General features: G+C 40.1%; 1 protein-coding gene across 1 annotated transcript; it reads left to right on the top strand.

The window, feature by feature from the left end:
* Positions 1–2,457: 2,457 nt before the first annotated feature.
* Positions 2,458–13,714, top strand: LOC142971989 (chitin synthase chs-2-like). Its single transcript, XM_076112740.1, has 22 exons — positions 2,458–2,483; positions 3,081–3,216; positions 3,576–3,686; positions 3,743–4,619; positions 4,872–5,055; positions 5,254–5,349; positions 5,715–5,876; positions 5,988–6,162; positions 6,279–6,380; positions 6,502–6,637; positions 6,812–7,012; positions 7,105–7,220; positions 7,381–7,549; positions 7,676–7,855; positions 7,974–8,252; positions 9,501–9,678; positions 9,766–9,800; positions 9,921–9,985; positions 10,160–10,270; positions 10,370–10,584; positions 10,712–10,799; positions 13,589–13,714. The coding sequence occupies exons 1-22, from the start codon at positions 2,458–2,460 to the stop codon at positions 13,712–13,714; spliced, it is 3,768 nt and encodes a 1,255-aa protein (XP_075968855.1).
* The last annotated feature ends 8,339 nt before the right edge of the window (positions 13,715–22,053 follow it).

Genomic DNA, 22,053 nt, shown 5'->3' on the forward strand with positions numbered 1-22,053 from the left:
TTTGCTCGGCTTTGTTGTCCTAGTGTCACTTTCTCTAAGGAAAATAAATAGATATAACTAAAGATTAAAGCACAACACCTTTGACTTAACTGAACACCACTGTTTGCATCCTGTTGCATACCAACTGCAACTTGTTTAACCTTGACCATCTGACCGAGTGCTTTTAGCTGCAGAAACTCAACCAAACCATAAGATACGTAAGTACGTAATTACACATCCTTGTGCTATAGATGTTTTCTTGCAGTGCTGGGGTTTCCTTCATACACTTCATGGACATATTACACACACTGCTCCAATCCAACTGCTGTGCATGTCACAATCAGGCTTGGGTGTTTTGTGTGTGGTTTTCTGTAGCTCCTCACTTCCTTCACCTGTCCCTAATCAGTTCATTCAGTGCACCTGCCAGTCACACTCTCCCTCATCAGCACAACTCTCCTCACCTGTTCTAGTCACTATTTAAACCCCTGTCTTTCACTCACTCACTCACTGCCAGATCATTGCTTTTGTTTCCTACTTACCCGCCCGTTTTGCTCTTCCCGTTCCCGGTTTCCCAGTCTGTCTGCCCTGTTCTTGCCCTGTTCTTGCCCTGTTCTTGCCCTGCCGGATTTCCCCCCTTGTCTCGTCCTTGAATTACCTGTTTTTGTTTCGTGAGTTATTAAAACCCTTTTTGTTCACTACTCTGACTGTCTGCATTTGAGTCCTCATTATCTCTTTTGGTTCTTTCTAACCCTCCACTTTCATATTATGTAATATTTTATATCTTTTTCTTTTATCTTTTACAGAAAGTCCTCGTGTGACATCTGTGTTAGTACGATACATTTCTTATTTAGTTCTGTTGTTACACCCATTGCTGGAATTCCCCTTTGAAATGTTTTCTTTTGAAAGTAATGGTGCCGAGTAGGTCAAGTGGATGGTCTGCCGTGTTAGTATGAAAAAAAAAAGTTATTAACTTACACAAAAACCACAAATGTATTTTTATTTAACATCAGGTAGTAGAGAGCTTTGTGCAACTGATACAATAGATGTCTTTCTGAAGGTTGTTAGACAGAATCTTTGTGAAAGCACCCTGCAGAGTAACATTTACTACAGACATGTATCTTTGTGATTGCAGTTGTCAAAAGGACATTTTGTACGGCAGCAGCAGCTGCAGAGTCCCACGCTGCTTTATTCCTGTGCCCTTTATGATCGTAAATATATATGAACGCGGCGTGTCACACTTCTGCTGAAGGGAAGTAGATGAGAAACAAATCATTTACACATACGGATGACTAAGTTCTACATCATTTGTTCAAGAGTTTGATGGTATCAGACCATGTTACACCCAGATACAAGCTTTGAGGTCGACCTGATGATCCCTTAGTATCACTTTGTCCTTGACAAACACTAATCAGCTCGAGAGATTTTTAAATACATTTATGCGATGTTCGAAGCTACATTTTTCTGTTTTAAAAGGTTTATTCTCTGAACCGAGTCTTTATTCTGCAGAGCCATGTGACCTCCTGGTTTTTGAATTCATCGTTTCATCCATCTCATTGAAAACATTTGCAAAAAGCCGCCCAAAGCTGCTAAAAGGTGATTTTTCTGATCAGAACCTTATTGATATCTACAGATTTTCTTTTTTTAAGAAATTGACATTCATTCTCCCCCTTTTTAAAAATCAAAATACAAACTCCAAACATGAAATTAGCAATGGATATTCATGCTCTCTAGCGCTTTGGTAGAGCTGCTTTATCTTTCCTCCTGTGACACTAAGATATTGTCTTTAGGCTGTCGTGCTCCCCAGAGGATGAACTCTTTCTCTTTTCGACACTTCATGAACCTTTTACCTACATCAGAACAGAGCTTGTATTTTAAGTCTCAAAATTGGTAAGACGACAACAAATCACAAGTGTGGCTTTTCCCACCCATGACTTGAGACTTCAGTCATGAACATTGCAGCCCAGCAGAGGTTGGACTTTTTCTATTGTGTTCCTTTACGAATGATCACTCTGTACTGCAAATGGCAATTCAAGCCACTCATCAGATAAAGTATATGAACCTTTACCAGCATAAAACATTGACCTGATGTGCACCAAAATGCATCAACAAGTATACTGTTACTTGAGCAAAACCTAACTACTAATTTGAACACTGGTATTTCTACTTTTACTTAAATACAATATCTGAGTACTTCTTCCACCTCTGCTCCGAACACACCTCCTGTGTACAGAAACAACATGACTGCTGTAAGAGGGTCACCCATTTACTTTGCTATTCTTGTATTAATTGCTGTTCATTAGCTTTGTACCTTGGCATGTTAATTGAATCACAGCTTGTACGTAGCTCTGCTGAGGTCACCTGTGGAGAATTTGGCGCCGCCCTCTAAAGCCAGTTATGAAACAAGTGCTGCACTTAAATACTGGCACTCAACCAGACAGTCTTCATTTACAACACCAATACAGAAGCAAGGAAGGAAGGATGGCGGATTACAAAGATATGCCCTCGTAAGTACAAATATTTGTATTTATTTATATTTCATTTAATATGTAACTTATTTATATTTCAATAATACAATCAAAAATCTATTTCCAGTTGTTATCAATCAATGTCTATTCGATTAGAAATAATGTGAAAGTAAGCCTTTTCATGTAAGCAAGGTGAGTCAGTTCTGCTCTTATATTTCGCCACTAAATTATTAATATAACCTGCGGACTACAGACACAAATGAGCTTTCTAGCTAACTCTGGCACATTGACATTGAGGTGGAAACTGAAATGTTGATTAATGTGCACGGTCCCTGTTAAACAAATAAAAATAATTATTTTAACAGAAAAGGTGAAAATATTTGAGTCATCAGTTTTTCCCTGTTTATCAATCAGTATATACACATATAATCAATTAAATATAAAGACATATAATGCAGTTTTAAGCAGATTTTCAACAATTACCAATTATCATTTACATTTCTTCAGAGAAATATTTTAAATAATTACAGCTGTTTATATCCTATGTTATAAATGATTTGTTTCTTACATCTGCTTACAACTATAGTGTGTTATACACATTTGTCACATCGATCTATCCTCGGTGTCTTTCTTTAGGAAGCCGTGGGATACCTGCCAAGAGGTTCCCGCCGTTGAAGATGAACACACGCCATGGAAGATGATCAAACTACTAAAGATCATCTCCATGTGTGTCGTAGCTGTGTTTGTGTTTGGATTGGCCCTATGCAGCAAGGTTTGCTATTATTCATACATTTTGTTACGTATACATGAATTTGCATATGTGATGTATATTGAAGAGCAAGTTGACAGAAAGAGCTGTGGGAATATAAATTTCATTTAGGTGTAATAAGTGAAATCATAAGGATTACATTAAGTGAGACATATGTTAATGGAGCAGCTCATATCACAGTATTAACTAACCAATTAAAGGATTATCACTTTTTTTTAAACTCTGTTCCAGGTTTCATTCCTCCTTCTCATCACCTTGTCCAACGAAGGCACAAAAACCCTCCCAGATGAGATGAGACCCGTCGCTCTGCTTTGTATCGGCTGCGCCCTCATAATTTCCAGCGTCTTTCTATTTCTCAAAAGCGTCTGGAAGGCATGCTACAAAACATCAAAGCTGCCAAGGAAGTCGACGATAGCCTTGGTAAGACTAGAGTCAACAGGACATTGGGTGGTGCCAAAAGCAGAGCCCAGCAGGTAACCTGGCTCTTCTTTACCGTGTTGTTTAATTTCATGATCTTCTTTTTCTTCAGGTTCTGTTCTTTGAGTTCCTGGTGGCTATGGGTGCAGCGATTCTCACCATCGTTGCAATGCCCCACTTGGACATCGTGACCAACGTGACGATACTGAACAGTGTAGCCGTCCTCTCTGCGCTCCTACAGGTGATCACCCAGTGCACCGCCAAAGAAACTAACCGCTTCCTGCTGCCTTCTATCACCGCCTTCCTCCTCATTTTGCTCGGTTACGTCCTGTTCCTCGTCTTATACATCATGAAGGATCCCACTGATACCGAGACGATCATTTGGGTGGGTCTGGCTGTCGGTGGGTCCTTCTTGATGTCTTTCAACTGGTGGGAGAACTACTTCAGACTGATCAGTAACAAAAGCAGCTCCATCTTCCTCAAAGCGCTGTGCAGAGACGTGAAAATGTGCCAGAACATGCTGCACATCCTCTCCAGCCTGCTCAGGATCGCGGTGACCGCCGGTGTGCTCGGAGCCTACGTCCCTCTGGACAAAATGGACTGGGACATCGTGACCTCCATCCCGAGACGTGAGACAAAAATTATAGCCATCATCATCGGGGTCCAGCTGATCTCCTCCGCACTCTGCCACTGGTTTTCTCTGGTGGCCTGCAAGATGCACGCCCTGCGACGATGCTTCATCCTGCCTTTGTACCTGGCCTCTCTGGCCGTCATGGTTCTCTTCATTGTCCCTGTTATCGTTTACTATCAAGACTACAGAACAAGTCTGAACGGGACTGCAATCAGCTTCACAGGCTACTGCAATGAAGTTGTTGATGGAAGAAACCAAAGCCTGAACGGCAGCGTGTTCCCACATCTGGTTTTGGATGTTACACACACTCTGTGCTTCCTGGACATGGCCAAGCTAACTGACATTGGCTTGCTGACAGGTAAGAATGTAAATCCTGGTACAATGCATGTTGGCACATATAATACTCAAAAATAGGGTTATTGTAGGTCCTTGGGGCCATGACGTAGTCGACAAGAAGTATTACCAGTTAAACTTGCATGGCTATTTTGTTATTTAGTGCTGCATTTTTCTGGATACACAAAAAAAGCGTCATGATATGGTAGCGATCGAGGTACTTTTCAGTGTCCAAAGGTGGAATTTTCATCAAATGTGTTTGTTAATCTTTCTCCAGGTTCAGCAGTGTCTTGGTGGCTCGGTCTTGTGTTGGCCACCTTCCATCTGTGGTACCTCAACGTGTCTCGTATCCAGAGGACCCAAGACCTGTTCGTCAGGAGGCTGTTCGAGGGTGCCTTTATTGAGCAGTCCCTTCTCCTCAACACCCGATTCGACATCCAGACGAAAAACAGGAAGAAGAAGTAAGTGTGTGTAGGAGTAGTCCTCCACTTTTGGTCCGAACAAGAATCATCTAACGCATGGTTGTTGATTCTTCGAGGAGTGTTTGGAATTGGGCTGCAAATTTAGGTTGGTTAGTTTATGCTTTCAAGTTAGAGTTACATTGTCTCTTCTCCAAACAAAACTGTGTTTCTCACATTTGCAAATCTTGTAATGTTTAGTAACAGGTCATCTGATACCACGATGCTGTATCTGTGCGCGACCATGTGGCACGAAACCTACGATGAGATGATAAACATCATCATCTCCATATTCAGGTGAGGTTTTTTTTGTAATCATTGATCATCTTTCCATTCCTCTAACTCTATCTCTTTTGATTCCCTGATGTGAATTAGTTGTTTGGATCTAAGGGAGTTGTGAACATAGGGTCTGCTAGAGAAAGCAAGAATCCAGTCTCTTGCTTTGCACTTCAATATTTTAACTACAAAGAGAATTTTAGCCTCGCATTTCAGTTGAGCAAATGCTACATGACGTGGGAAGACCAAAGAAACCTAGTTGCTCAATGTGTTGCTGGATTTTATTTCCCTAAGAGTTTGTGTCCTCAGCGCAGACAGTTGTACTCTTAACAACTTTATCACAGTGGATTTGTTCACACCTATTTGTGTTTCTCTGAACACCGCAGACTGGACAAGTACAGACCAAAGATAGACCCAAAGTTCAACGATGTCACCTTTGAATCACATATCTACTTTGACGACGCATTCAAACATGTTGAAGGCAGTCAGGGGAATCACCTCAACAAATATGCAGAGAACCTCGTGACAATCCTCACAGAAGTTCATGGGTAAGAACCATGTTTAGAGATGGCCTACAGTTACTGTGCAATTTAGTGTTATGCATCAAAAATTTGTCCAGTACAATTTACTATCAAAGTTCTCTCATTCTCCGTCATCAGCATCTTCACAAACATCAATGACAAGTTCTTCAAACAGAATCAGCAGATCCCTGTGCAGAAGATCATAAGGACGCCGTACGGAGGTCGTCTGGTGGTCACCATGCCTCATGGGAATGTCATCATAGTTCACTTCAAGGACAAAGACCGCATCCGCCACAAGAAAAGATGGTCTCAGGTAGGAAAATAATGTCTATACATTTACATGTACCATTACAGCTCGCATTGGGTCATGTTCACGCTCAACAACGGTTCAACACTTGAAAATGAGTTTTGTTTGTTCTTATTTTCCAGGTCATGTATCTTTACTATCTTCTGGGCTGGAAACTCATGACCAAATATTATGCACGCTTGAAGAAGGGAGAGGACAAGGCTGAGCTGACAGCGGAGCTTCAGGTAAGATGAGGGTAAAGCTTTTGCAGATTTGTTTTCATGCTCTCCACCACGCATCCACAGTATTTCTAAATGAATCCTAAATGTAAATCAAAACAAACTGTGCCTGTTCCTCCAGAGAGAGAAGCAAAACACCTACATCCTGGCTTTAGATGGCGACACAGACTTCCAACCGGCTGCTGTGATGCTGCTCATCGACCGTTTAAAAATGTACCCACGTGTCGGGGCAGTGTGTGGCAGGATTCACCCCACCGGATCAGGTGTGGACATTGTACAATAATCTAATTAAACTAGGAGAAGGCAGGAAAAAACTAACCAAACACAACATTAAACAACTGTCCAATCATATCAACAAAGAGCTCTAAGATCCACCACTGAAGCTGAAAGGGTTGTGAACTGTTGAGATTTACAATACCTCTGTATTTCAATTACAGGTCCCACAGTGTGGTTCCAGAAGTTTGAATATGCTGTCACTCATTGGCTGCAGAAGACAGCGGAGCACGTGATCGGCTGTGTGCTTTGCAGCCCCGGTTGCTTCAGTCTGTTCAGAGCAGAGGCGCTGATGGACGACAACGTGATGAAGAAGTACGCCACCAAGTCCACGGAGGCGAGCCACTACATCCAGTATGACCAAGGTGAGGATGTTGTTTGATAGGACTTCCTGTCTCTCTCTCAGTCAGTCGGTCTCCTCCTCTCACATATGAATGCATTTTTTTGTTCGCTGCAGGTGAGGACCGCTGGCTGTGTACTCTGCTGCTGAAGCAGGGATGGAGGGTGGAGTACAACGCAGCAGCTGATGCTTACACCAATGCACCTGAGGACTTCAAAGAACTCTACAACCAGGTGAGTGCTGTAGCTGATCGGAACTGTTCCAAAATTTGACAAACTCAGATACTCAGTAACTGTATATCCGAAGCATCTATCATATCGATCTTGTTGGTTAAAAGTTGTCATTAAACCAAAAATCACACAAGTCAGGCTGATGATTATTTGCCAACTTCAGCGTCGGCGATGGGGGCCGTCCACATTGGCCAACGTGGTGGATCTGCTCGGCTCCACCAGCATCATTTCCAAGAGAAACCCGTCCATGTCCAAACCGTTCATGTTCTACCAGCTCTTCACCATCACCTCAGCCATTCTGGCCCCTGCCACGATCTGCCTGTTGATTGCAGGTTGGTGTTTTGTGTTTGTAGACACAATTTATTTTCAGATCAACCGATTTTTTTAAGAATGATTACATTTTGTTCAAATAAATGCAAAAATAAAAATCGGTATGTGCTTCCTTTTGTGGTCTCCAGGTAGTTTGATATTCGTCTTAAAAATAGATTCCAACGCTGCGCTGGTCCTGGCTGTGATACCTCCCGTCATCTACCTGGCTCTTTGCTTTAAACTCAAATCAGACACTCAGATAACTATTGCTGGGGTCTTGAGTATCATATATGCATTCCTCATGTTGGTGGTGTCGATGTCCATTATCGGTAAGTAATATTGAAACAGGTATAACTTCATAGAAACACGTGCAGCGACTTTATTTGGACTTTGATAAAAAAAATGTTAGAAGAGCTGCTAACTCAACATGCCCTTATCTTTCTCCAGGCTCTATGGTGAAGGACAAAACCATCCTGACACCCAGCAGCATTTTCGTCATCTCCATGGCCATGATTTACATCATCACTGCGATAATGCATCCTCAGGAAGTCCAACTGGTGTTCCACGGCTTTCTCTACATCCTCTGCATCCCCAGCGCCTACCTCCTGCTCACTATCTATTCCATGGTCAACATGAACAACGTGTCCTGGGGTACACGGGAGTCAAAACCTACCTCTGGAGCTGCAACACCAGATCCCGTCGCCATGCAAACAAAAACCCAGAGAGGTAGATACCATGTTGAAACCAAAAAAATAAAAAAGAGTTTACTGTTGTGACGACCCCTCCCTTCCACCAGGGGTCTGTGTCTGTTTCCTCTCAGGTTGTCTTGCAGGATGTTGATCGGCAGCTAACGAGCCCCACCTGTGCTCTCAGTGTCATCTGCAAACGTTTCAGACTTTCGATCATGTTGACTGATATTTCTAGACTGTTTTAGACCATAGAGACATGTATGAATTTTGAAAAATGGCCTTAGTCTCCCTTTACATTTAAACAAGTATTTCTTCACTCACAGTAAAACAAAAATAATAATTTCCAAACCAGTGTATCTACATGTAAAGAAAACTATCTTCCATATATCAAATATGAAACAAAATTAATTACAGTTAGTATTGCACAAACAGTATTTAATCTTTGTGTAGCACGTGGAACAATAACAGCCAAAAGTCACACAATTCAGCATCTCATGCTCTAAAAGAATATCAGACAGTTTTGTCAAATGATCTCTTTGGCGTCTCAGTTAAGGATTCCCTGATTTAGGACTCAAGTGATAATTTGCCGAACCTCTGACCAGATTTCTCTCACTTTTTTCACCATTTAGAAAAACGTCTTCGTTGTTTTGTCTAAACTTCATTCTTTCCACTTCACATTAGTGTTTTAAACATTAAGATATACAGTACATCAAAACTATTCAGTTCATAAATGGCCATAATAATGTGACATTTCATGACCGGGTGCTTTCATTTGCACACAACACACCTACTCACAAACTATCTCATCACGAACATTCATCATTTGTTTTCTTTCTGACAAACTGGTTCAATAAAACTTAATTTTAGAAATAAATTATATATACATTAAGACAGTTTTGGTGAAATCTCACATACAGTGTACAATGTAAAGTGCTCAAAAGTGCCACAGAATCTGTGTTTACACCATAGTCCCAGCCTGCTGGGTTGGTCCCAGCTATAAAGGCTGCCCCTCTTCTTTGGCTGTGGTCCCGCTCTGCGCCTCTCCTGTCTGACTCCTGTGTGGAGGACCTGGCTGGTTGCTGCCTTGTTTTGATTGTTTGTTTAGTTTAGTTTAGTTACTGGTTCATTAAATAAATGTCTATTTATTACTTTTAACTCGTCTTGTCTCCCTCATGTTACGACTTTTTGAGCCGGGTCGTGACACTGTCAAGTCACTCACAGTGCAACACGAGACCAGTATTATTGTTTGTGCTGACTGAACTTAAGCTGATTTTCACCCTTGCAGCCAAAAGCACCTTCCAACGGTTCTTCTCGTGGTGCAAATGTTGCAAAAAATCCAACCGGAGAGCTGGAGGAGTGCAGCTCCCTGTCAACCAGGAGATCCTGATCACAGAGTCCCAACAGCCAGAACTCCAGCCCCAAAACACGATTGTGGGGGACGAAAGGATCCCAGAGGAACAGACGTAAGTCCTAAAGGTGGAACATCGATTGAAATGTAATGTGCCACAAAGTGTGAGATGATACTAATACATTTTATGATTGTGTTACAGGCAAGCAGAGCCTTTTTTCGACTCACCTATCCAATGTAAGTTAAAATAATTGTGCAATAATCAATCAATCGTGATATTTTCTTTTGCAAAAAGATTCCAGCTCTGTTGAAAATGTAATGCTCTCTAATACCCTCCTGTCTTGCTCTTCCGTCCAGGTTTTGTCACACTACTACAGAATATGTCCACTGACATGCAGCTGCAGGAGGACTTGCTCGACAAGGTATGTCTCATTTTATCAGGTCATCGTGATCAACTGCCACTGAATCACATCGTCACAATGATGCTCACCATATTCTGTTTCATAATGCAGGTGAAAACTCTTAAGTTCTTGTTAAGTGCTGCATCTAAATATGCACAAATAACAGAATAACTGATTGAAAGGGTTTCTCTGCAGGAGGAGGAGGAGTTCTTCATAGAGCTTCAGAGGAAGTACCTGGAACCTCTGCAGGACGACAAGGAGAGACAGAAAACGATGAGCAATGACCTGCGAGAGCTGAGGAACAAGGTAGGTGCGGGGTGCTGAATTACGGTACACATCTACAGTAACGGGAAACCACAGTGCAATTTATGTTAAATTAATCTTATCCTTCTCTTCTACACACAGATAAACTTTGCCTTCTTCATCATGAATGCCCTGTGGCTAGTGGCGACATTTACCCTGCAGCTCTTTGGGGCCTCCTTCTCCATCAAGCTCCCAAAGGTCAACCTCGAGCTGGAGTACACCGGGGAAGACGTAATAATTGATCCCATTGCCTTCATGTTCATCTTTGGATTCGCGACATCGGTTGTGATCCAGTTCCTGACGATGTTCTACCACAGGTGACCACTTGCACGAAATTACTTTGTTTTTCACCAACAGGGTTTTATTTGTAATGATGTTTGCATGTTGGCCAGTCAATCTTTTTTTCTCTCAATCAAAATCATTCTTTCTTGTTCGGTCATCCAGAATCTACACTCTGATCCATTATGTGGCCTTTTTGGACACAGAGCCCAAAGAGAAAAAGCCTGAACCAATATACCTGGAAGGCAAAAAGGTATTTACAACTATACTGTTTTACTTTAGCTACTGCTTAGTGTTGCCTCTTTTACTCTGTACCGTAATAATATTCATCTTTATGTATTCTTTCTTTATTGCAAATGTACAAAGTATTAAACTAGAAAATGCATTTCCTGCTGAAAATGCGTTGGAATGCTGAAAACTGAAATTAATTGCAAAAACATTGCTGAAAATAGATATCCAATTCAAAAACAATTGCAAAAAGCTTAATAATTCAAAAAGTTTAAAGATTACAAAGATGAAAAGTCATATCACACCTCTCCTGAAAGAGCTGAACATTTTGATATTCGAACGGTTTCTGTAGCTGAAAAACTTTCAGTGGTAGTGATATTTGTTGTAGTAGTACTAGAAGTTGTAGTTGTAGTAGAAGTATTATTAGCAGTAGAAGTCTTAGTAGCATTAGAATAAGTACTAGTTGTAGCAGTAGTGGTATTTGTAGTAGCAGTACTAGAAGTTGTAGTAGAAGTATTAGTAATTAGAAGAAGTAGTCATAGTAATAGCTGTAGTAGTGGCCGTAATAGTTAAAATAACAGTAGTAGAAGTAGTAGTAGTAGTATTAATAGTAATAGCAGTATTTGAAGTAGCAGTAATTGCAGAAGTAGTAGTACTAATAGTCGTACTAATAGCTGTAGTAGTGTTAGTACTGGTAGTAGCATGAATAGCAGTAGTAGTAATAGTAGTTGTAGTATAAGTAATAGTAGTATTGGTAGTAATAGCAGTAGTGGTAGTAATAATATTGGTGGTAGCAGGAATAGCAGTAGCATTAGTAGTAATGGTAGCAACAGCAGAAGTTGTAGTATAAGTAGTTGTAGCAGTAGTACTAGGAGTAGTAGTAGTAATACTAGAAATATTAGCAGCAGTAGTACTACTAAGTTGTCGCAGTATTAGTAAGAGCATTAATTATTTCAACAAAAAAGCCAAATTTTGAGCTTAATGTTTAAATACAGTTAATCCATTGGGCTTTTATTTTGAAAGGGTGGGGCTGGGTGGGGGAGAGAGGAGGAGAGGAGACAGAATCAGAATGTAGTAAACACACAAACAGAGGTTATTAAATGACAGGCTTCATCACAAGCATTCCAGTTAGATTTTACTCTGTGGGGCTTTTATTTTGAAGTGGTGGGGTGGGGGTGGGGGGGGAGAGAGGAGACAGGATCATAATGTTAGATAAACACAAACAGGTTATTAAATGACAGGCTTCATCACAAGCATTTTAGTTGGAATTAATTCTGTGATGCTTTTATTTTAAAATGGGGGGTGTGTGTGTGTGTGGGGGGGGGGGGGGGGGATCCTCTAAAAGTCTCCAAGACCTGAATCACTGTATGAGAGAGACACACGCAGAGAGAGAGAGAGACAGACAGAGAGTGCCTGCGTGTGTGTAACTGGTTGCCATGGTGAGGACGCACCTGTTGGAGAGTCTGTGAGTCTGTGTGTTTATCAACATCACTAATGAGCTCAATCATAAACACCTGTGTCCTTGCAGCCTTTTCATGGAGATAAAACAGGGAAACACCTCTCAAACAAATCCTCAAAACTCCCATAACCGTAGCTCCTATTGCTCCGATATTAATAAATGAGAGGAAGGATGAGTTGAAGAATAGATCCTGTAAAAATTGTGTCTGTAGTATAAAAAATGTGGCTGAACTGGCGATCTAGAAATGAGGTACCGTGTTCTGTGGAAGATGTTTTTGAAGCAAAATTTAACATTGGTCTCTAAGGAGCAGAAAGTTGGTTTTCCTCTCAATTACAGGCTTCTGTGCCAAATGTGTAAATCTGTGGGATTCCACAGTCATTTGTCTACAACAAGGACAAGATTAGCTACTTCTACATCCAGAAATTATGCATGAAGAGTGAAGATTGTGGACACAGTGGCAAAAGACAAATCTTTTTTTCACAAGAATCTCAAGCTGTTCTTCACTCTAGCGGTGACATCACGCACTCTAAGCTGCACAATACACACCCATTATAAAGTCATAAAAGGGCTGAAAAAGTCATAAAAGTTAAAATGGGACAGTTCAAAAAGTATAAAAGATATCAAAAGCTGAATAATGCGGCAATAGATCAGGATTTTCTAAACATTTTAAAGTGTAAATGGTGTCTGTAGCTGAAAGTATGAGGAAGTAGAAGGATTTGAAAGTTGAAAAAGTTTGAGGATTTAAAAATATTCTCCATAGACATCCCATTCAAAAAAAGTTGCAAAAAGCTTAATAATTCAAAAAGTTTAAAGATTATGAATATGAAAAGTATAGCACACATGAGCTGAAAGAGCTGAACATTTTGATATTTGAACGGTTTCTGTAGCTTAAAAAATTTGGAAGGAGATAGGTAGCAAAATACGTACGGAAGAAATAGTTGAAGAATAAAGAGAAACAGGATAACAATAGTTGGAATGCTTAACAGCATTCCAACAATAACAATAGTTGGAATGCTTAACAGCATTCCAACAATGATTCATACTATGATACACCTCATTTGTATTCGTAGCATTCTTGTGTATTCTTAAAATAGATATTAATCATGACAAAGGACAACATGAGGAGGATCGCTACATATACAGCTAACAGAAAAGAACATTTCATTGTCCTACTAGTAATTATATTTAATTAAGGATGCAAGCAGAAACTGAATGTACTGACATAAGTCCAACCACACCCTCCTGCTAAATCCTGCAACTGTCCTGAACTAGAAGACAAAGCTTAGTCACCTGCCAGAAGTGTCACAGGTGTGGTGCAATTTCATTGAGCTGATGTTCCTTTTATCTCCACCCAGGCCAAATCTGTAACCCGCTCCGACTCCATCTCCGACTCCATCTCCGACACCATCACCGAGGTGGACTCTGAATTCGAAGAAAGTGACGATGAGTTCTTTGACAGTGGCCATGGGACTATGGTGTAAACACAGATTCTGTGGCACTTTTGAGCACTTTACATTGTACACTGTATGTGAGATTTCACCAAAAATGTCTTTATGTATATATAATTTATTTCTAAAATTAAGTTTTATTGAACCAGTTTGTCAGAAAGAAAACAAATGATGAATGTTCGTGATGAGATAGTTTGTGAGTAGGTGTGTTGTGTGCAAATGAAAGCACCCGGTCATGAAATGTCACATTATTATGGCCATTTATGAACTGAATAGTTTTGATGTACTGTATATCTTAATGTTTAAAACACTAATGTGAAGTGGAAAGAATGAAGTTTAGACAAAACAACGAAGACGTTTTTCTAAATGGTGAAAAAAGTGAGAGAAATCTGGTCAGAGGTTCGGCAAATTATCACTTGAGTCCTAAATCAGGGAATCCTTAACTGAGACGCCAAAGAGATCATTTGACAAAACTGTCTGATATTCTTTTAGAGCATGAGATGCTGAATTGTGTGACTTTTGGCTGTTATTGTTCCACGTGCTACACAGAGATTAAATACTGTTTGTGCAATACTAACTGTAATTCATTTTGTTTCATATTTGATATATGGAAGATAGTTTTCTTTAGATACACTGGTTTGGAAATTATTATTTTTGTTTTACTGTGAGTGAAGAAATACTTGTTTAAATGTAAAGGGAGACTAAGGCCATTTTTCAAAATTCATACATGTCTCTATGGTCTAAAACAGTCTAGAAATATCAGTCAACATGATCGAAAGTCTGAAACGTTTGCAGATGACACTGAGAGCACCCAGAGAATGATTCTGAGTATAATGGTTACGTTTTCTGTTTCACAACTGAGAACACTAGAATAAAGCTAATCTGAGTATAAAGAAAGAAAACAAACACACTCAGTCTCCTATTCGTTGTCTACGGAGCAGCTTCACACTCGACTGGAATGACTGTAGTTGATAACATAAAATGTGTTAAGTTTCCACATCCCCTTGTCCAGCTGCCTCAGGCTGAATATTATCTTTTATTGTTCTTTATCGAAAGGGGAAAAACCCCAGCGAAAGTTAAACACCTGCAAGTACAGGTGCAGCTCCTGAACTGCATTACTGTGTATGACTACGCCTGGAAAAAGACGTGTAGTCATAATTCAGAAGAACACAACACATATAATTACAATCCCTCACACACCCGACTGTACTTGTTTGAGCACGAATGGCCCTAATGGGAAGTCAGAAATAGTTTAATTAAACTATTAGTTTGTTTTGTCTGTTGCGGTTTGCAAGTACGACATTCAAAGACACGCTCACATTCAAACCCCATACACTCGTGTGTTGCTGACAACTTTTCCACTCACACACAGCAGGTCCTTAATATTTAACAAAGGCGAGAGATGGCAAAATATTCCATCTTAGCTGAGAAAAGGATGGACCACAGTGCAACAGTGCTAGCCATGGAACAACTCCGGTATTCAATGGCAACGTAGGAAGAAACCCCACAACAATATTTCTCTGTATTCATATTTGTAAATAAATGAGAAAATTACCCTACTTCTCATTTGTAACAAGTTTCAAGTCTTCTTTAATACAGCATGATGTTCATTTTGTATATTATGGTCCCATTTAGAGTCGAATAGACCATAAAGCAGGGTATGCTTTAGGGCGGGTACCTTGTGATTGACAGGTCGCTACCGCTACAAGAGCCGTATACAGCGTCTCTACGTCCCTCGCTTGCGGTCGTAATGTGGTCACTTATTGCAAAAAATCAAGATGGCGACGGGCGTAATTCAAGATGTGGACGACTTCATCCACTTCTTACAGTCTATGGTCATAAGTGATGATTCAAAGAAATTAATTTTGTCTATACATTTCATATTTATAGGAAAATCCTTCTTATTGTGCCTTAATTAAAATATACAGTATATATATATATATATATATATATATATATATATGTGTGTGTTGGTGGAGTGTTGATCTCTTCATAGTGGCACTTTGTCAAGGCATACTTCATAAAGGGTTAAAAAGTACTAACTAAGGGCTTTATGAATAGATTCAGCTTTATTTGGCCAAGTATGCGTGCACACACAAGGAATGTGACTTTGACCTTTTTTTTCATCTCTCACAGTGAACTTATACATAAATATAAATACGCATGGTACTGGTGTTGGTTAACGGTTAATAGACCGGTGTTGGGAATGATTAATAAAATCATGTATTGTGCTTTTTAGATGACTTGGGTTCTCAGGTTATGATCATTTATTTGGCTGGTTTGTATCCTCCCCAGCTTGATTTGCTTTGCCATTTGTACTTACCATTTAAAGCCCTTGCAGCCTCTTACAGTCAGCCTTAGGGGGGGACATTGAGATTGGGCCAAAATATCTGCAATAGAACCCTCAAGCACTGGACAATTTGACAGTGGGAAAGCCCTAAGCCCTCATGGACTTTGTGGAGGACTTGCCTTAAGGTGATTAGTGGGTTGATGTTGTGTGTGATTTCGTAACCTACTCCAGATGCACCAGTTGAACTCTGTCATTATTGCAACAATGCTGCACAACCGGTAATTTATTTTACTGATGCACCTACAAAGGAAAGTAATGGCTTTAAATACACGGTTTAAAATGGCTTTTGAATAACAGCATCGTAAAAGTAGTGACAGGAACAATCAGCAAACCCTGTAAAGGTGATGGATATATGGACATAGGTGAGTCTCTGTAGATTATAGTCTATAGATGACCTAAAAAAAAATGTAGATCAGCCCTGCCTCTAATTCTAAGAACAGAAAACAAATGCTTCAATTTAATTATCATCTTCCCACCAAACAAGCAGTTGAGAGTGTCAGTTAACTGGTGCATAGGGGTAGTACTCTGCATTTAAAGCGTTATATTTAAAACAGGAGTGTAATGAGCATCATGGGACACACCTGGGCCTCGTGTGCACCTTGAACGTGGTCTCATTCCCAATTCCCATTCTTACTTTTAAGCATGTTGATCTATTGTCCAAACTTAAGCAAACTGGGGCACCAAAAAGGAATGACATTGGGTGTATCACATAGAGAAATAATTCTCAACAAAGTGACATTAAATATTATTGAATAGAAATAATGTGACACATATTATTTCTGTGATGTGCTGTTGCTGCTCTCTAGTGGCATGCAGATATGTGAGCTTATGTGTGTCCATGTGCTATTTAAGCTCCATATATCTTCAACATACAGTACATATGTATGTGTGTGTGTGAGTATGTTTGTGAGTATGTGTGTTCAGACTTTCACATAAACGTAATTGTTGAAGGAAATAAAAGGAAAAGAAACACACCAATGACCTTAATTGAACGATCCCACAACAGCCAACAAGTGTCAGGGAAAAAGTAGAAAAGCAAAAGAGTCAAAAGACCTAACAAATCATCATGGAATAGCGAAAGCAGCTGCAAAAATTAAGGCCCAAAGTCAAGAAGGTCATCAAAGCAAAAAAGAACTAAAGCTTTAACCAAACACAACTGAACCAAACAAATCAAACATCTACAAAGAAAGAATAAGCTTCCAACCGATGATCACCAATCCAAAGAAAAAAATATTGTCTTTGAAGATTCTGAACTCAAGTCCCCCTACTTCCACTTCCTGTTGGCTCCTTCCACTTCCTGTGGGCTGTCCTTAAAAAGCCATCTCTCCAAATCTTCAGGCTTTTTTTTTGCTAGAGGAGCTCAGTACAAGCAAGACATAAGTTAGTGTTACTTGCAAATTAGAGAACAATGTGACTGAATGCTAAGTTGAGCAAAAACTTGAGCAATGACCAAAACAGTCCTCCGTCAAGTACCAGACCACACAGACATACAGTTCTTACTGCATTTAATTGAATACATATATGGTGTGCTAACATGATAGAGGTGCTGTAAGTTCACCCTGAGACAAACTCCGTCTCAATGGATTTAATGGATCTTCTGTGATTACTTCAGACAGCAGCAGGAGACAGCAGGCATTCTTGTAATAACATGGTTGGACACAACTTCTTTGATCATAACATCTTTATTGTTTAAGTGTACTGAGGAATTAAACATTACTGGATGGAAAAATGAAATTTCACTTTAAAAATGAAATTGTTCAGCTGACATAAAGTAGGGAAGAGTTACAGAGTGCAGACTGAGAGCAGTAGAGTGAAACCAGTAGCAGAGTCCCAGCGAGTCAGGTCAGGACTGGGAACACTGAGAGTTGATTTTCTCCTTTAAGGAGTTTCTGTCAGATGTTCTTTCTGCTCCACCAGTCACTCACTCACACATTGTTTCACTTCCCTTTAAGAAGCCTCTCATGCATATCAGCACAGAGAGAGTCATCATACAGAATGATGACCAAGTCCCTGTTGGAGTCAGTCAGAGCATTTCCATAGAGAGCCACTTTGCATCAGCAGCACCATGCTCCAGTGCTCTGGGAGAGTTTATAGTCCTGAGAGTTGAACACTGGATGACTGACAGCTGTCCTTCATCACAGCAGAAGACACAGAAATCCTCCTCATCACAAACATGACTTTGATCTGCGTCCTCATCTGGACTCTCCTCTGCTGCTGCTTCACAGGTAAAGTCCAGAGAATCAAACTCCTCTCCTCTATCAACATCCGTCCCTCTGAAATGAAGCCGACTAAACCGTGACGCTGCTTTATGTGTTTGTCTCTGTGTCCTCAGAGTCCAGAGGCCAGGTCACAGTGACTCAGCCTGGAGCAGTGAGCTCTGCTGTGGGAGGCTCCGTCTCCATCACATGTAGGACCAGTCAGAATGTTTATTACGATGGTTCAGGTCACCGTTTAGCCTGGTACCAACAGAGAGATGGAGACGCTCCTAAACTACTCATCTATTTGGCAACTACTCGACAATCAGGGATTCCAGGTCGTTTTACAGGCAGTGGATCAAACTCTGACTTCACTCTGACCATCAGTGGAGTCCAGACTGAAGATGCAGCAGTTTACTACTGTAAGAGTGCACATCTCATCAGCAGTCAGTGGGTGTTCACACAGTGAAAAAGCGTCGTACAAAAACCTCCCTCAGTCAGAATGAACAGAAACTGAACTGACTGCTGCAGCTGGAAGCTACTGCAGAGACTGATACACTTCACTGAACACACACACACACACACACACAAACATTCATGATTTCATGACTTCTCACAACAATACATGGACTTACATTCATTTTCTGGGAATTACCGAGTGGCGGGCCGTGTATTTTATACCTGGGCCTTCAGTGTTGTCCTACTACAGTTGATACAGTCCTCATAACCTCATTATGACGCCAGCATGACAGAATGCTTCGTCATTAACGCACAATGATGCATATCGTCAAAATCAATGTAATTAACACAATGACAAGAATAAACTCACAAGAACCAGTCACATATTTATATGACAACAATAGTTGACAACACGATAGAAAAATTAACACAGTTGTAACGCTATTGCAGATGTACAAAAACAAAAGCACCTCACGTACCAGAGCTGCTGTTCACTATTTAAAGAAAAAGTGCAGGCGCCTTTCTTTGTTAACAAAGAGTTTAATCTCACGGTTGTTCAGTAGATCTGTGCGGTTTAGTTCCAGCCAGAAGTCCTTCTCGATTCATGGACGCCAGTGAAGACAGTCGAGCCTCCCCAGTTGTATTTCTTGAATAAGTTTTAATGCGTTTGAGGGCTGAAAATGTCCGCTCGATACAGGCAGCAGATATTGAGATTGTCACCGCCAAACATGACAAAACACTAAAAATGTAATGTCACGTAAAAACTTATTGCATATCTTTAAACTTTAACTTGTTTTACTACAAAGTTCTGCCAGCTAGTTTCACAACAGTCACGCTAGCCCACTGACCAATCAAGCCGAACGTTAATGCTGACGTACTTGTAGGCCAGCTAGAAGACTCTGGCACGTCAAAGAATACGCCCAACATGTCAAACTAAAGATCTGATTGGTTGAAGACTATGACAATCAACAATATCGTCCCCATTTACTTAAACTGCAAAGGGATTCACTTGTAATTCTGAAGGCCTCCGCGCAGATTTTTTTACTTAGAGACAGCATAGAGGTGAAATCTGATTGGATAAAAGCTCTACTTAAAACAAGCTGAGCTGAAAGCAGAGCAACTGAGGAAGACAGTAGCTATGCATTGAGATAATAAGCTAAGGGGAAAAATATGTATAATTTATGTAGTGTATTCATGAAAAATAATGAAATTATAAAATAGCTATAACTTTGGGATTCTGTAAGTGTCTAGGCCAGCAGAGAAGGCCTTGCTGGCCCTGACGGCCCACCCTTGGTGTCATGATTTAAATAGCCAGTGAGGAGGAAAAATCATGATGTGTTGAGGACAGCTAAAGTTCACTGACTGTGTTTTTAAAGTAATTGAAAATACCAAACAATAGCATACGGGTTGAATAGGACGTCTATCGCTGAGGATGGATCATTTAAAAACTTAAAGAGATAGGAGGCTTCGGTCCACCGTCTGGAACTGAAGATGACTTCCATGTTTTCTGGTTCTGTCCACACGTCCAAAACTTCTGGTTGAGTTTCTCTAACAAACTATCTGAGCTCCTCAACCTCAGCCTTCCTTAAAGCCTCATCACAGCTTTACTTGGTGAAATCTCCACATTACAAACACATAAACATGTCAAACCCACATTAATATTGATATCAGTCATCACTGTCCAAAGAGATCATATTACCAAACTGGAAAGACGGAACAAAACTGTCCTCAAGTCACTGGATCAGTTTACTACCAGACCATTCAATGTCCTCCACATGTAGATATGTAAATGTGTAGATCAAAGCTCTCAGCAGAGAGGAGGAAACATGATGGAGTGTTGAGGACAGCTACACTTCACTGACTCTGTGTGTTTGCATATGTGTCCTGCCTCTCTGCTCCCAGCCGTTAAGAGGCCAGTGTTGATCAGTGGCTGTCCAGGCCTTTCAGAGACACTGACACGCCGGCAGCACGATGATGATGTCACTGACTCTACTGCTGACCACCCTGGGGCTCCTTGTTCAGGGTGAGACTCTCTTCTGAACACTTTGGTTCACCACCATGATGTTCTGCTGTGATGGAGAAACAGTGAAACAAGCAGCATTGACCTTCTTCCATCTGTTCTCCATGTTAAAGAAATGAGACTCTTCTGTTTGGATGTTGATCATCTTTCTCCAAACTGGATTTGTCTCAATAACCCTTCTGCTCTTTTTCATGTTTTCCAGATTCATCAGGAGAAATCATCCTGACTCAGTCTGCTGGACCTCAGTCTGTTGTTCCAGGACAGACTGTCTCCATCACATGTAAAGCCAGTTCACTTATAGGTGATGACATTGACTGGTACCTTCAGAAAAACAGAGAAGCTCCTAAACTTCTGATTATAGATACCACAATTCGTCAGTCTGGAGTTCCAGATCGTTTTAGTGCAACAGCCCATCAGACTGACTTCACTTTGACCATCAGTGGAGTTCAGACTGAAGATGCAGGAGATTATTATTGTCAGCAGCATAACAGCTTCCCGTTCACACAGTGATACACCGTCTTACAAAAACCTCCTCAGCTGGAGAGGAACTGATCTCACTCAACAGCTGCACATAAAGTAAAAGACAACAACATATGACTAAAATATATTTTATAGTTACATGTAAGTCCAACAGTTCATACAGAAAGTTGTAGATTAATTTGAATATCTTTTTATTCATTAACCATTTTCTTTCTGCAAAATTCAAATCTATAACACACTCTGAGTTTGAGGAAACCACAGTCATAGTTTGATGTACTCTCTTTCAACAGGCAGGTTATTACTGATGATACATTTTTTATTACTTTTTCAGGGTTTCCTGAGATTATTCTTTTGATATAATTCACAAACAAACCTTGTTGAAGTGGATCAATAAATGTTTACTCAATTGTGAATAATTTATTTATAGTTAATACATCGAATCCAGATATTTTCCTTCAGAATGCTGAGTGTCTTTTTAATTTAAGTAAATTCAAACTCATTTCATGTCTTCATCAGAGACTTTTGTGTGTTTGGTTTCCCAAAAAACAATTGTGAATGTAATTAATTTTGAGTAAAAACCTCACCTTAAAGGTATATCCCTTTATGCTTGTGATATATTATTAATTTCTAATATTTGAAAACTGCAATAAAACTGTTATGACTTTATTTAAAGGCCATGTTAATATGGCCCTCATTCATCTTTTCTGCCCACATTATTCCATCCTTAGTTAATGATATGAGAATGTTTTAGTAAAAATGCATCTAACAAATAGAAAATGTCCCTCATTATATTCTAGAGTCACTGAAATACTCGTAGATGTGAAATAAACAAAGACCTCTTTTTAAATAATAATGTCGTCTGAAACAA

This window comes from Anarhichas minor, unplaced genomic scaffold (assembly GCF_050575085.1).
Source record: "Anarhichas minor isolate MPS153535 unplaced genomic scaffold, ASM5057508v1 ptg000051l, whole genome shotgun sequence".
In the NCBI taxonomy this organism is placed as follows: Eukaryota; Metazoa; Chordata; class Actinopteri; order Perciformes; family Anarhichadidae; genus Anarhichas; species Anarhichas minor.